The sequence below is a fragment of the Cavia porcellus genome, unplaced genomic scaffold (genome assembly GCF_034190915.1).
Source record: "Cavia porcellus strain 051 isolate PalLab524CR breed Dunkin Hartley unplaced genomic scaffold, mCavPor4.1 scaffold_11, whole genome shotgun sequence".
In the NCBI taxonomy this organism is placed as follows: domain Eukaryota; kingdom Metazoa; phylum Chordata; class Mammalia; order Rodentia; family Caviidae; genus Cavia; species Cavia porcellus.
In genome coordinates, this window is record NW_026947494.1 from 4,417,726 (window position 1) to 4,428,579 (window position 10,854).

Consider the following 10,854-nt stretch of genomic DNA (forward strand, 5'->3'; position numbering starts at 1 on the left):
CCCCACAACTGGGGTACAAATGACGCCCCCAAGAATGGGTGGGGCACTGTGGGGAAGAAGCTTGATTCTCAGCCTTTGTAAGATGTGCTCCAAAAAGAAGAAGCATGGTCCCCTAAGGAAGACCTGCATGGTGGGCTGGGAGAGTGCCACTCTTCCTGTAAATCCCTCACACAGCGTCAGACAGATAGGGCTGTCTCCACTCCATGACTTGGGGGGCTTGCACAGGCCCTGCTGTATGCATTCCTTGGCAGAGGCAGAGGCACCAGCTGACCTGCCCACACGGGCGGTGGGAGCTCAAAAGGATGCTTCCAGAATCATCCTTGCAGGAGAAAGCATAGGAGGAGTTGTGGTTTTGCACAAAATACATGTTTTAGCCTTGAAAATGGAACACAGTGTCCTTGGCTTGCTGCATGAAAAGCTGCTTCCTTTCACGTCATGTGCTAGAAAGAGTGAAAAACACAGATTGTCCATGATCTCGGGTGGGGCTGAGTACACAGAGCCCAAGGCAAGGTCTCACATCCATCCCATCGCCTGGCAGCAGGGAGGGGCCTGGGGCCCACACAGTGGGTATGGGCAAGGTACGGACAAAGTCCCAGGGCAGACAGACCAGGCACCCTGGGAATGCACATATTTGCACGAACAGTGGTGAGATATAATGGGGCGCAGGCAGGGAGCTCTGGGGGTGCAGAGGGCAGTAGGCCACTCCCTGCTGAAGGGAACTCCTGACTGCAGGAGCATCACTGGCCTCCGCCGTGAATCTGAGAGCCGGCCTGCCTGGGTCCTTGAGTGGCTGCTGAGCAGAGATCTGCATTGGAATCCAAGTCTTTGCCATTGCTGGCTGGAATGGGGGGCTGATGTTAGCCTGGGGTGCCTGGGTGTGTTTAACAGGAGGAGCCAGCCCATCCTAAGGACCACGACTGCCCTGAGGAGTCCCATGTCTGTGCTGGCCTGTGTCTCACTGTCACTCAAGCATCTTACGTTGTGTGCTGACACCCCCACCTTGCACGGGGCTCAGAAGCAGAACGCTTTTGAAATGATCATCTGAGACCACTTACATTTTAAGCAAAAAGTTCCTTTTTCAGCGTTCACTTCCTCCAGGAAAATGTCTGTTTTGAAGCAGATTCACCCATTTCTGGGACTCTTGGCAGCTCAGAGGGGGATTCGAGTGTGCTCAAGGAGCTTGGTGCTAGGGTGGCCAGCCAGGGGACCCCAGCAGTGGGATGTTTCTGGTGAGCATCGTCAGGATGGACCAGAGTGGATGGTGGCTTTCACATCCTGTGAGGCTTCGCAGATCTAAGACCCGATGCCCAATTGTGTGCATTACTGGATAACTGGCAACAGGTTCAGGGAATGTGTGTTTACGTAGCGTTTCTAGGGGAGAGTGCAAGAAGGTCCGACACAAAGCTGTCCTGGATGCGTCCCTTTACTTTCCCTGAAGGCATCAGAGTCCTGCGGAAGCTGCAGCCCCAGCCGGGAAGCGTGGAGCCACCGGCTGTGCTCTCTCCCTGCTGCCACTATGCCCACTCACTTCGTCCAGCCACCAGGCTGGCCCAGGCCAAGGCCTTGCATTCTGTGTTCCTCTTGGCTCTCCAGGCGCTCACCCAAGGCCCATGGAGAGCCATGTACCTACTCAGCCCGTGGGTCCTCCAAGCTTTTATCTTTCAACTTCTTACAGGCTGAGCTATACTTTAAAACAACAGATAGTTTTTTCAGTGTGCAAAGATTCCTAAAAAAATCAGAGCAGGAAGTGTTTTGGAGGGTTTGGAGGGAGTGGCTGTCAGTGCAGTGAATGTCCCGTCTAAGGTACCTGCTCTTGGAATCTCTGGCACGGGCATCCTGTGGGCCAGGGCAGGTCACTGCAAGGGACCCAAGCCATGCACAGCCTCCTGCAGCCCCTCCCAAGAAAAGCTCTGCCTGGTGGACTCTGGGTGCCTTGTGGGTCCCTCCCCTGATGCCTCCTTCCTGGTCCTGCCAAGGTCTTGTGGGGTCCCTGTCCCGCAAGGAGCCCTGGCTCTCTGTGGCCTCTGACAGTCACCAAAAGAAAGTCTGCAGTCTCAAAATGCCCTGTGGATCAGGGGAGATTTACTGCGATGGTTGGGGTGTAAAGGTCCAGGCTGGAGCCACTTACAGCGCACACAGGCTGGCAGTGACCATCACGGCAGGCGTGTTCACTCCAGACCCGCCAGGACTCACACTGGTGCCACCGCATGCAGTGTCCTTGTGCTGTGCCCCTTCTGTCCCTTCTGCCCATGGTGGAGTCCATGACCACAGGCCCAAGCCCACCCAGGCCCCGTGCACACGGATGCTCCAAACCAGCTCATGAGCCTGGGTCTCTGCCCACTCAGCCAGTGATTTCCCATGCTCTACCTCACCACCGGACTCTGGTGAGTGGCCATTGGGCTGCACGGCACTCACTTCTGGCCCTGTGGTTCCAGTGCCACCCCACGGCCACACACATGTGCATCACATGCGTGCACACACACACCTGCAACAGGGCTGCTTCTGCTTTTGCTCCCCAGGGTCTCCATGGGCCCTGGGCTGGACCTGAGCCTGTGAGTGCGCTGCTCGAGAGATCCAGGAAAAGCCAAGAGCGAACGGCACAGAGACAGGCCTGGTGTGGCTGTGGGCTGAGGGACTCCTGGGCCACCAGAAGCAGGGGGACAGCAGAGGGACCCATGCCCACTGGCCTCGGAATTTGGGGAATAAGTTTCTGTGCCTCAGGCTTGGATCCAGGAACACGTGTCTGTTTCGTCTTATTTCTGTTCTTGTTAGCGCACGTTTGTGGGCCACAAGGTTGTGATACATTCCCCTGGGGAGTCAGAACATTTACTTAACACAAGTAATTCTTTTTACGGCCCCTCTGCCCACCTTTGCCCCCTAGTTTCTTGGCTCCTTCCCCTTCTGTGAAACCTCCACCTGCCTGGTTCCGATGATCTTTTATCTTGCTTTCCTTTGTTTCCACTTTGAGTTTTCCGTATAATGGAAACCATGCTCTGTTTATGCTTGTGTCTGGCTGGCTTACCAGCAGGTCTTGGATGCTCTGTTTTCCTCCCGAGGCCTCGGGTGTACCTCCCTTCATGGCAGAGCGGTGCTCCCCAGTGTGTGAACGCCACATCTTCCCTAGCCGTTCACCTGCTGGTGGACATGCAGGCTGCTCCGAGATTTCCAGTTACTGTGAATTATGTTGCTGTAAACACAGGTGTGTGGGGGTCACTGTGATGTGACGTCTCTAACTTTCAGCAAGACACCTGGAAGGGAGCAGCTGGGTCCTGTGGAATTCTACTCTTAGTTTTGCATCTTCTAGTGGTTTCTGTAGAGACTGCGTCCCCTTACACGCCCGCCAGCATGGCCAGGCTTCCAGCGTGCATCTCGAAGAGGTCATGTCTGGCGTGGCATCTCACCTTTTGTCAGAAACGTCCAGATGGACCTTGTCCAGGATTTGCTGTACTGTTTCACCTGGCAAGAAAGGAGAAAGCTGCTGCCCCGCCCAGGGACTCCTTCCAAAGGCACAATGGCCCAAAGCCTCTGAGTGCTAGCATCACCCCTGCTGGCCATGAGACCTCCACGGTGGCATGCACAGCCAACCTGTGTGGGGTGTGGGCTTTCCAAATGGTTTTAGACCAAAAGCTGCGATTTCAAAGACTCTGAGAACAGGGTGGGCCGGGGCCGTGTCAGGAACCTCAGAGCTTTAGGGCAGAGTCCGGAAAGTTTAACTTCAGAGGGAGCTTAATTCTCAGGCAAGTGCAACCACGGTGCCCAGAAGGTGTGTTTATAAAAAAAAAAAAAAAAGAAAGAAAGAAACATCAGAAATGATTAATGTATCCATATCAACTGTTTAAAACGGGCAGTTTAAAAGACTAAGTTAGCCGTGTAAGTACAATGTATTACGTTTGCCTTCTCTGTGGCCAAAGCTGAGTAACCATATCCATAGGAAAAGACCAGTGAAGCCGCCTCTAGCCAGGAGCTGCTCGGATCTGTAAGTTTAGAAAGTAAAAAGCCTATGTATAGGTTTCACCTCGGCAGAGGGCCACGCGTCTTTTATGTTGTAGCTTCTTAAATCCTCACTCTTCACACAGAGTCCCATAATACTATGATCCTGCTTCTTTTGCTGATGAGAAACTGTTGGTCAGAGAGGGTGCTCAGGTTGGGTGGGGCTCTGAAGCTGGGCCAGCTGACATCCAAGCTCCTCCTGGTCAGTTTTCCCAAGCGCCTCCCGGAGACCCCTTTCCAGGCCCCCACACATCCTTCTCTTGGTTCAGAGATGGCCGGCTATGTCAGGCCCTCCACGGGGCTGGGACTCAAGACTCAGCTCAGGAGCTGTGCCCAGAAGTCTTTACCAGCGCTGACCCCTGTTCCTACCTTGCTCTTTCTTCCTGCCTTCCCAAGAAGAACCCCTCAGACGCTGCGAGATGCACACCCTCCATGAGGATTAGCATCTTTTTTTAAATTCAAATACTGGGGATTATTAAACCCAAGGCCTTTGCATGGAGCTGATTTCCAGCCCCTTTTATTTTTTGTTTGGGGAAAGGGTCTTGGTGAGTTACCCAGGCTGAGCCAGCACTTGAGATCCCCCTGCCTCAGCCTTTCAGAGTCCTGGGATTACAGGTGTGGGTATCACAAACTGCTGCCACATCCTGTCCTTAAAACCTTCCTCTGTTTCCACCAGGAGAGAGCTACAGTCAGCTGGAGGGTGACAGGGACAGACGCACAGCTCGGGGCTCCCTACCACATGGGCCAGGGCTTGTCCTGCAGGGACCTCTTGTAAAGGGTAGGGAAGAGCTTGTGGTACACACTGGAGTGTTGCAACTGACTCTGGTGGGCAGAGGCCCAGCCACTGTCGCACCTCTTCCGTGCAGGACAGGTCAGTCCGTAGTGCCAGCGGCACCAGGGAGAAGCTTCCGCAGCTGCCTGCCAGAGGTGGCATCGCTTTATCTTCTCTAAACTCAAGTAAATGAGGAGCCTGGGCCAAGAGCTGGGACACGGGCAGCCAGCCCAGAAGGGAGACCCCATGCGCGCCAGGACCTGAAGCTACCAGAGGTTGGGGGCTGCAGTGAACCCCCATGCCATGGCCACCTGCCACCCCCAGCTCTGGTGCCCAGGAGGCCAAGGGGCACCGGGGTGCAGCCACGAGGCAGTGGTGGCCCCCGGAGGCTCACAACTGCCTAGTCCCCATCTCGGCTCAGCGGAGGGAGTGCCAGCAGTGAAACTCCCTGTAAGAGCTGGAGGCGGGTGGTGGGGGAGGCGGCAGGTGTGCAGGCCGGGCGGGCCTTGGGTGTCAAAGCAAGTAGGAGTGGCTAAGGAGAAGGACATCCTGGACTGTGCTGGGGTAAGTGGTGGGACAGACAGAGGGGCGAGTTACCGAGGACTAGGAGAAAGAAAGTCACCTCTGAGTTACGCACAGTCCACGACTCTCAGTGTTTTCAAGGTCTCCTTTTTTGCATGTACTGCGTGGGTCAGACCAGAGCCTCAGACATGCCAGGCAAGGGTCTGCCCTCTGTTTTATCTTGAGGCAGGCTCCCACTACATTGCCCAGGCTGGTCTCGAACTTGCAGTCTTCCTGTACCAGCCTCCTGAGCAGCTGGGGTTACAGGTGTGCACCACCGTGCCAGCTCGAGTTCATTTTCTTATTAGCCATTCCTAGTTACACTAGAACCTGGGGTTTGCCTGGACTTGAGTCCCCAAAAATCCAAACTTCATGAGACCACATCCAGAATGAGAAAGAATGGAAGCCCAGACATGAGTCACCACGATGGGATGGAGTGGGGGACTGTCCCCTCTCCCCTTCCCGTGCCTCCAGCACCACAGTGGACTTCAGCAAAGACCACGCAGCCACCCTGACAGAGACGGAAGCAGAAGGGAGGGTTTTGAAGCTCAGCATTTCTCTGGGTATTGTTTATTTATTCGTCTATTTTTGGGTTTTTTGAGACAGGGTTTCCCCATGCACTTCAGGCTGGTCTTCAACTCACTGTGCAACACTGGCTGGCCGCAAACTCACAGCAATCCTCCCTCCTTGACCTCAGTGCTGAGATTATAGGTGCGCACCTCCATGCCCCGAGTCTCTGGGCTAGTCCTCGAGGACAGGCCATGCCGGCAGCAGGGTCTGCATGCTAGGATCACAGGTGTAAGAGCATTCTTGTTCCTAGTTCCTGGCCCCTCGATGATGGACTCAGCCCTCAGGCTTTGAGTACATGATTCCCCAGGGAAGAAGAGGCAACAAAGAGAGGCCTGTTCCTCCCAGGTTTTGTTTGTTGTTCCTTGGAACAATCGGGGCTTTCCACAGAGAATAGGCGGAGTAAATATTGAGGCCAAAGTGAGACTGTTCCAAGCTCATGTGAGCCTGTGTTGGTCTGAGTGTTTTTAGTTCAGAATTCTCAGATTCACTGCAAATCCTCACCGTATTACAGTGAAGAGCGATCAAGATGACCAAATAGGCACTTTTTCCAGAGGTTCGAGGCCTTGCCACCGGCTGTTCCAGGAGCTGCATGCATTCAGTGGCTCCGCTGTGGTGTGTTCAGTGGCATTGCTCTGGTAGCCCTCAGCCAGGGCGAGGAAGCCGAGCGCGTCTGCAGTGTAGCAGTGGGCATCGCTCTCATCAGCAGACGCACACCACGTGGGCAAAGCGTGGGGCGAGGACATTAAAAGTGGGAGTTGAACCCTGGAGCCAGGTGGAGGACTTGCTGGCCATCCCAGAGCAGCTGCTTGTCTTCCAGTCTTCCTGGCCCTTGGAGGGGGCAGCTGCTACAGGAACCAGCAGCCTAGCAGAGAGGAGATCACTGCCCTGGGTGGCAGCGGACTCACAAGCTGGAGGCTGCACACAGAGAGGGTGCCGCCACTGGATTTTTGCAGAGTGGGAGCCTGGCCCAAAGTCACTCATACTGGGGGTGGGAGAGGCTGCTGGTGGGGGGTGGGAGGCTGCTGGGGTGAGGTCCAGCTCAGTTCACAGGGCAGCCCCTGTCCTCCTAGCACAAGAGCTAGGAGGGGGTGTCTTGCACCACGCACAGCCACCATCGGGCGGCTCCCAGCGACAGCAGGCAGCTGATGAGGGCGGGTGGCAGCCTGCTCATTGATGAGGTGCGGCTGGCTTTTCTGAGGTGCTTGTGCCCCACGTTGGAGACACACAAGGAAGACACGAGGGCCCCAGGAAAGCAAATGTGAGCTGATGGTGATTTGGGGGATCCGAGGTTCCTGAGGCAGAGTCAAGGCCAGAGCAGTATGAGCCACATGAATCTGTCCCGTCGAAGCCACCATCACCCCCACTCCTGCCTCTCATCCACCTGCTTCCACCACTGATGCCCGATCAGCCAGCTTCCCCCAGGCTGTGCAGGCTCACAGCAGCTTCTCACCTGGGTCCTTAATTCTCGTGGGCTGCAGCCTCCTGGTGCCACCCGCAGGTGGACAGTGCCTCTCCCAAGGCCTCAGTCCTGCATGCCAACACACGCTTGGTCACTGCAGGGTGTGACCCCTGTCCTGTCCCCACCCACCTCAGGGCTGTGTAACACTCCAGAGGACTCTGAAGTGACATGGATTACAGGAGTGCACCAACAGTCCCACGCTTGGGTTTTAAAAGTTAGATGTTTTAATTTGAGATAGGGTCTTGCTGTGCAGTTCAGACTGGCCTTGAACTCACTTTGTAGCTCAGGTTGGCCTCAAATTCACAGCAGTTCTTGTGCCTCAGCCCTCTCAGTGCAGAAAAGTTAGATTCTGAAGTACATATGTGAATGTGTAAATATACTTGTATATTTATCTCCACAGCTATCAAAGAGGGACTCAGAGTTATACTTAAAGAGATTCTTTTTAAAAAGAAACAGATGATAAAAAGTCAAAATTTCATAATTGTTTTCAAACTTCAAAGTGTTTTGTGCTCAGTAAACAGAGTCTCACACATGCACATATGCCAGAGGTTGGACACCCAGTGAACAAAATTACAATGCCCCACAACCTCTGCCATCCCTGAGGAGGGCAGGGGCTGACCAGGAGCTGGAAGAGAGGGCAATGCGTAGTTGCTAATGGCTCATGTACCAGTTCAGCGTCTCTCCTTAAACCGAAAGGCGCATTTCTCAGAATCTGGAGCGGAAGAAGACTTCTCTGTCTTCTGCCCTGCATTTTCCTTGTTGCATGGAACTGTTTTAGTGCGGTAATGTCAGCAGCAGTGCGGTCATAAATCATCTCACCTGCACTAAAGAAAAACCAAAACACTGCACAAAGGATTTTTTCAGGAGGGGTGGAAGGTGGGAGCTTCGGAAACACATGCTGAGCTCAAGGTCCTGCTCTGCCCAGCCCCTGGGCATGGGCAGCTGCACACAGAGCCGAAGCTGTGGGTAGGGAAGGTGGCCCTGCACCGCTGCAGGGGTGGAGCCCCTTGGCTCGTCCATCCTTTCTGGCCCAGGGGAGTCAGGCCCCACATCACCCCAAAGAAGACGGCCACTCCTCCTGTGCCCAGCACACTGCACGGAGCAGATGTGAGATATTCCCAAGACTATGCGTCTGCAGTGTGATGGAAACATATGGTGTGCTGAAACTTTGAAAAATTATTACAGTGGGGCCAGGGAATTAGCTTAGCGGCACAAGCACCTGCTTGGCAAGCACAAGGTCATGAGTTTGATCCCCAGTACAAAAAAAAAAAAAAAAAAAATAGTAAAAGACACATTGCTGTAAACCCCTCTCAAACACCTCCCCTTCGCTTTGAACATACTTGGCTCCCACTGTGCTTGTCATTTTCGAAACCAGCTCTGGAGTTCTCTTTCCTGAATGTCTTTAGCTGTGATGTCCTGGCTGCCTCAATGTCCTGAGTGGACTCAAAACATTTCCCTTTCATGGTCACTTCGACTTTGGGGCAGAGCCAGAAGGCTCACGGTGCCAGAGGCAGTGAAGAAGACGGAGGAGGACGTCTGCCAGCCTGGTTGCACGAGCTCGCCTGCCTGTTGGGTGACGCTGGGAAGCAGGGCTCGCTGTGCTTTTGATCCCACCTCACACAGACTCCCAGGAAAGCACTGCAGCGGCTGCTCTGGAGGGGCAGAACGGCAGGAGAGGGGAGGGCCCGGGGTTCAATGGCCATGTGTCCCTCCCCGTAGTAACTTTTCATGGTTTCACGGCTCTGTGTCACCACGTCACCCGTCGTACATCACACACAGAGCCCCGAATGCTGACCTGGTTTCTCTCTCCATCTCCACAGGGACGGATCTGCAGAAAAGCTGGCAAATCAAAAAAGTCCTTCAGCCGCAAGGAGGCAGAAGCGACCTTTAAGAGTTTGGTGAAGACTCACGAAAAGTACGGCTGGGTCACCCCGCCCGTCTCGGACGGCTGATGTCCACCCAAGCAGGGACGCTGCAGCCGCCCCATCGCACACTCCGACCCCGACACATCGCCCCACCGCCGCGCATCCCCCACCCTTTTCTACTCCAGCCGGAACTGCATCGTGAACGCCAGTGACTGATGGGCAGCGGTGTCTGCAGAGAGGGCGCCGAGGCCGCCGGACCCTGCTTCCGTGACCGGTGGGTGAGCGCGTCTGAGGGACTCCGGAGCAGACATGGAGATGGTGACGTTTCCCAGCCTGCCCGCCCTGTCGCTCTGTCCTTAGCTTCTCTCCATGCCAGCAGCTCCGCGGAGCCAGCACGATGCCCATGGCCCTTGCTGGCTCCGTTTCCGTGTACATGGCGCGTTCATCTTTCCCAGGAGCACAGGGCGCCACTGACCCCTGAGTACCACGCCCTGCATCTGCTCCTCTCCCCGGCAGGTCAGCGTAACGTGAAGACGTGTCCTCCTCTCTGTGGCCCGTGGTCTGCTGTGATGACATTTAGATCTCATTTGTGCTATGAACTTTGGCTCATGAAAATAAACTCCACCCGGGCAGGTTCTAGTGATTTAAAGACCACAACTGCCCACTCGGTCCAAATGCGTTCTCTCTGCTGACTTTGTGATGTGCTGCTGTTCACAGATAAACCAGTGCCATTTGACAGGAGACAGGGGATGAGGTGGCCGCCGGGATGCACGGTGGCACGGATGCCACATGCACCCCGGCTCAGAGCCGCGACGGTCTTTTCAGACCTTAGAAAGCGCTCCTGCCACGGGGCGTTTATCTTCCTGTCTCCTCTCAGCCACCAAAAGCAAAAGACAGTTTCCCATTCACCGCGGTCATCTGACTCACTTTACTCTGTGTGCTAGTGACAGGGAATTCCAGAACTGCCAAAGGACACCAAGTGATCGTATGACGATTTGCATGACCAGGCCTGTTTCCTCACCCAGTAGTCACTTGTGTGTCCCCCTCCCTCCCCGCCCCAGGGTTGCGATGCAAACACCCTGGCTGTGGTGTAAACCTGGTATTTAATCTCCCCACAGTTTCATTTCTTCTCTTCTGTTAAGTTCCTTTGCACTTTCTAAGAAACCCCGTGAAATGAGGAAGTACTGTTTATAGAAACATGCGGGAAGAGGTAAACTGTTCATTCCAATCGGAAAATCTTCTTGGACACATTTTAAATAAAATCATGCATACGTGACACACTGCCTCAAGAATCCAGTCATTGTGAGCTCTCCTTGCATTTAAAATACTTGATCAGCTGCGTAACGTCTTAATATTTCGAATACTGCAAAAACACCAAAGCATGCACTCCAGGAAAGGCATCCCCCAGCCAGGATTTGACTCCTAGGAACCCATGTCTTTGCAGAAATCTAGTAGATTAAGACCTGGTGCAGCTGCTGGGAAGACGAGTAGAATCTAACTAAGAGCATTTGCAGATGACTGGGCCCAACTCAGATGTGCCCCTGTGTTGCTTCTTGCCTGATAGTGCACCATTCTTCAGGCAGTGTTGGCTCCTGGGAGCTGTCACTTGTCCAAGGGATTTTAGGCATCTGACAGAC

At 54.4% G+C, this 10,854-nt stretch overlaps 1 protein-coding gene across 1 annotated transcript in view; it reads left to right on the top strand.

Annotated features, from left to right (window-relative positions):
* Ube2ql1 (ubiquitin conjugating enzyme E2 Q family like 1) overlaps nucleotides 1-10,493 on the top strand; it is a 36,268-nt gene extending 25,775 nt beyond the window's left edge. Inside the window, exon 2 of the mRNA XM_003462249.5 lies at nucleotides 9,173-10,493. Coding sequence (XP_003462297.2) covers nucleotides 9,173-9,304 — 132 coding nt within the window. The 3' untranslated portion in view covers nucleotides 9,305-10,493. The remainder of the gene's footprint in view (nucleotides 1-9,172) is intronic.
* Nucleotides 10,494-10,854: the final 361 nt, after the last annotated feature.